We start from the raw sequence: 4788 nt of genomic DNA, 5'->3' as shown, positions 1-4788 counted from the left end.
TTTATTAAAATTAAACTTACTATTTTAAAAAGGAAAATATCACTATTCATGCATAATAGTGTGTATTATTACAAAAAAATACCACCCTTATTGTTTATTTCATTTTGATACTAAACATACATCATCTACCCAAAATACCCCTCCGATTTTTCTACCAAAAAAAAAATCAACACTCCCAGTTTCTCTCTCTCTCTCTCTCAGTCTCTCTCAAACATAACAAAAATCCCAAAATCCCAAAATCCCGAAGAGACCCAACCCGTCGAGCCTCAACTCCGGTCGAGCCCCAACCCCCGTTGAGCCCAACCTCGTCGATCCCCAAACCCTGTCGAACCCCATACCCCGTCGAGCCCCAACCCTGGTCGAGATCATCTCAGGCGACCCACGACCACACAATCCTTTGGAACCCGACGGTCGACAGACGAAGTCTAAACTCCAATCAAATCAAAGGTTAGATCTTAAATATTCACTCCATATTTAATCGAAAAACCAATCATTCTTAGGAATCTGGGCTTTGTGATCTATAGAAGGGAATGGGTTCATCGACACTGTGCAATTTTTTTCTAGGTTATACCAGTTGCTCGATAGTAGCTCGATAATAGGCTCGATAAGGGCAACATGAATGGTTCGATAGGTGCTCGATATGAGCTCGATAGGATGCGTGAAGGGAATGGGTTCGATAGGTGCTCGATATGAGCTCGATAGTATAGCTTGATAGTTTTACAAATGATGTTGGTCGATTGGCTCGATGGTTATTCATGTAGTCAGAATATGATTTTCTCGATAGGCTCAATAGTAGGCTTGATATAGTTAGGCTTAATGGAAGCTCGACATTAGCTCGATATAAGATCGATGGTATACTAAAGATTAGGTTTAATAGTGGCTCGATGGAAGTTCGACAGAGGCTCGATGAATAGATCGATTGAGCTCGATAAGGATTGACGATGGCAGTGTTTATTTTGGTTTTTGATGATTTTTTTTTAATTTTTTCCATATTCTATTTGACAATTTGTTTTCTTACCAATTTTTTTTTCATGTGTTGTTGCAGATGCCTAAGTTGCTTGTTCCGTTCAGTGATCACTTTCCTGGTCGAGTGACATATCGGGGTAGTAGCACTTTAAATCACATTAAGACTAGGTTTGTGGAGCTCGGGCTGCTTGAAAGGGCTAAGGAATCCCCTTTCAAGCAGTTCTTTTTGGCTTTGGAGTTTAATTTCTCCAGAGTCTTGGTGCATCACCCGTTGCTGAAGAAAATCGCCAGCAACAACGAAGATGGGGTGCATTTCTTCTTGGGGTCGAAGTCTTGTAGATTCGGCATGGGAGAGTTTGCCCTGGTGACAGGGTTGAATTTCAGTACCTGATGATCACCAGAAGAGTTGGAAGGGCGTAATCTCAGCGACCGGTTGATAAAGAAGTATTTCAACGATGCTGAGAAAGTAAAGCTCTCATAGGTGGACCATGCTTTCAAGACTTGTACTGTTGTGGAAGATGTGTACAAGCTTGGTCTATGTTAGTTGGTTGAGGGGGTTCTGAATGCCATTGAGGGCAAGTTGCACATTTGGTGAGATATTCTGAAAATTGTTGAGGACGTAGAGTACTTCTTCAGCTATCCATGGGGGAAGTACTTTTATAGGAGCCTATTGCAGTCTTGTAAGAAGGACATGGTGAAGCAAAATGCCAACTATGATGCCCAGAAGGATGCCAAGGTGCAGCAAGAGTCCAAGTACAGTATGTATGGTTATGCCTTGGCCTTACAGTACTGGGCAAATGAGGCTATCCAACAGCTTGCGACAGAGTTTGTTGTGAGCTCGAGAAACATGGTCCCGAGGATGCTTAGTTGGTCACATCGGAGGAACAAGGATTTCACCAAGTCCGTCATCTCACCGATGTTATTGAAGAAGAATGTAAGTTATATATTTTTTTTATCTATATGCTTATCTTTTATCATTATTTGAGTTAACCAAATGTTTTATGTTGTTTGCAGTTGATTGTCCTTCCGATGTTGAAGCCTCGACCAGCAGAAAAAGACTATTATTTGTCTTTGACAGAGGGAGATTTTCCCCTTTATCCTGGGCTTGGCTAGGATCCCTCGAAGGCTGATGAGGAGGAGGATGCGACTTTTGAGAAAATCGCAGAGATAGTTTCTCAGGGAGCCAAGGCAGCCAAGATATTTGATGATGCTGCCCCGGGGGAAGAGGTTGTAGGTCCCACCCCTCCTGTTCCCCAGCCTCAGCCTTCACCCCAACATCAGCCCCAGCCTCAGCGTCAGCCCCAACACCAACCCCAACACCAGTCTCAGCCTCAGCCCCTGAGCTCGCCGACTTAATTGAGTGGTTGGACAGAGTCGAGGGTCGACAGGAGACCCTCCTGAAGAACCAGTTAGTGATCTTGGACGTAGTTAGTCAGAACCTGACATTTATTAAGGAGAAACCAAGGGCCTCCAATGAAGATTTAGACTCAGAGTCATTGGATATTCCTTTGGAATATGTTTATGATCCAACCACGCCTCCTACCATCATTGTGACACCTGATGCTGGGACTCTGGGAGTCGTTATTGTCAACCCTGAGGATGTTGCTGGGGTTCAGTTTCAGAGGACTAGATGCCAAAGATGTAAGCCAGATTGGTTTGAGGACTACACCGATCCCACGAGGAAAAGACCTCGCACTAATGCAGTTGCACCAGAAGAGGAGGCTACACAGGTGCTGGACCCTCTCAAGAAGCCAGATCCCAAACAATATAGGACAATGTGCAAGTGGCTGCTTGGAGACATGCCCAACAAGACCCCGAGGGATGTAAAGACTGGGAATCATGGTCGAGCACGATTTCTGACGTGGAAAACACCCCAGTCGTGGCTCAATGATGGGGTAAGCCATTTATACCTAATGACTCGATAGTGGTAGAAATTATGTTTTGTTTTCAATTTTACATGTTCTGTTTTTATTGAGTCGATATGAGCTCGATGATAGCTCGATATGAGCTCGATAGGAGCTTGATGGGAGTTTCTAGGATCGATGTGAGCTCGATGGAGCTCGATAGTAGTTTGATACAGATGTTAAAATAGGGTTGTTGTTTAGTGTTTGAGATTAGCTCAATGTGAGCTCGATGGAGCTCGATAGCAGTTCGATATGGATGTTAAAATAAGGTTGTTGTTTACTGTTTGAGATTAAATCGTTTTGAGCTCGATAGTAGTTCGATACGGATGTTAAAATAGGGTTGTTTTTTACTGTTTGAGATTAGCTCGATGTGAGCTCGATGGAGCTCGATAGTAGTTCGATACGGATGTTAAAATAGGGTTGTTGTTTACTGTTTGAGATTAGCTATATGTGAGCTCAATGGAGCTCGATAGTAGTTCGATACAGATGTTAAAATAGGGTTTTTGTTTACTGTTTGAGATTAGCTCGATGTTAGCTCAATGGAGCTCGATGGAGCTCGACAGAAGCAATTAATGATGGTCCTTGCTAACTTTTTATATCGTACTCTCTTTGTAGCATATTGATGTGGCAGAACACATGCTTCGTATGTGTCGTAAGTATTTTCCCAATATATATCGACAGAATGCAGTTGTGATGAACATCTATTTCTCACAAGTGATACCTGCCCAATATGATCAGTACAAGAAAATTGCCGACAAAACAAAGTATACGTGGGATTCTGATGTTATGTCCATGTTGACCGACATCGAACAACAGTTTCTGGAATCTTGGGGAGGAGTTGAGGATGTATATTGGTGCCAGAACTATGGACAACAACATTGGTTTGCCATTGAGGCTTCCATTTCTAGTTGGACCCTCATTGTTTACGATTCGGACAACTCGGTGATTAGTGACGCAAAGTTGGAGGAAATTATGAATCCATGGTGCTTTTTGCTTCCTTCTCTGTTAATGCAGAGTAAACTGTTTACTGATAGCTTGATGTTAACGATTCCATCAGCAGGAAAGAGACCGCATCAGTTCACATGGCGTTGCAAACAGAAACACGAGCTCACTCAGTCAAAGAGAAGGTAACAAACATCATCTTCATACTAAATTTGTTTCTAACTAAAATTATATTAATGTACACTTAATGTTTACTTTTTTTTTTACAGTGGGGATTGTGGTGTGTATGCTGTCAAGCATATTGAGCATCTAATGGTCGACCTTCCATTGGAAACTATCTGCGATGAAAATGTGGAGGTGTTCAGGAACAAGTGGACCACAGACTTGTGGTATCAAAATTTGTTACCTTGATGATTGTATATATACAGGGTCTTTAATTGTGCAGTTTTTTGTTCCCATTTTTTTGTAACTTACATATGTCTGTTATCGAGTTCATATCAAACATTATCGAACTAATATCGAGCTGTTATCAAACTAATATCGAGCTTCAATAGAGCAATATCATTTTCATAACCATAAGTCTTTTGTTATCGAACTAATATCAAGCCATATCGAACTACTATCGAGTTATGTCGAATCATTATCGAACTATTATCGAGTTATTTGAATTCAGTTTAGAAGCTAACAAACATATTATCGAGTTCATACCGAGCTTCTATTGAGTTAATGTTGAGCTACAATCGAGCTCATCGAGTTTACATCGAGCTTAACATAACTTTTAAGAAAAATCAAATAAAAAAGAAAGGAAAACAACATAGGTTATTAATACAACAAGACCGAAAGTGAAAAAAGAGTTTATAGCCTAGCTTTGCACGTAGCCCTGTTGTGGCCAAGCCCACCACACATGCTACATTTGCGCTCTTTGCAAATGATTTCGCCACTCGATGGGTAGCGGTTTGTCTTCCTTCTTCCCACC

The 4788-nt window shown here is 41.6% G+C and overlaps 1 protein-coding gene across 1 annotated transcript; it reads left to right on the top strand.

The window, feature by feature from the left end:
• The first annotated feature begins 3656 nt into the window (after positions 1-3656).
• LOC133824678 (uncharacterized) lies at positions 3657-4426 on the top strand. The gene is made up of 2 exons (XM_062257642.1): positions 3657-3997; positions 4082-4426. Exons 1-2 carry the CDS (start codon positions 3657-3659, stop codon positions 4221-4223), a joined length of 483 nt encoding a protein of 160 aa, XP_062113626.1. The 3' UTR covers positions 4224-4426.
• Positions 4427-4788: the final 362 nt, after the last annotated feature.

Source organism: Humulus lupulus, chromosome 3 (genome assembly GCF_963169125.1).
Source record: "Humulus lupulus chromosome 3, drHumLupu1.1, whole genome shotgun sequence".
Classification (NCBI taxonomy): domain Eukaryota; kingdom Viridiplantae; phylum Streptophyta; class Magnoliopsida; order Rosales; family Cannabaceae; genus Humulus; species Humulus lupulus.
The sequence above is the reverse complement of the archived record's forward strand: the minus strand, read 5'-3'. Positions and strand labels throughout refer to the sequence as shown.

What these genes read in the sequence shown, in the direction of transcription:
- LOC133824678 (XM_062257642.1), top strand. Translation starts at nt 3,657, where the DNA reads ATGTCCATGTTGACCGACATCGAACAACAGTTTCTGGAATCTTGGGGA. An exon ending in CTCACTCAGTCAAAGAGAAG is followed by an intron (nt 3,998 to 4,081) that starts GTAACAAACATC and finishes TTTTTTTTACAG; the next exon opens with TGGGGATTGTGGTGTGTATG.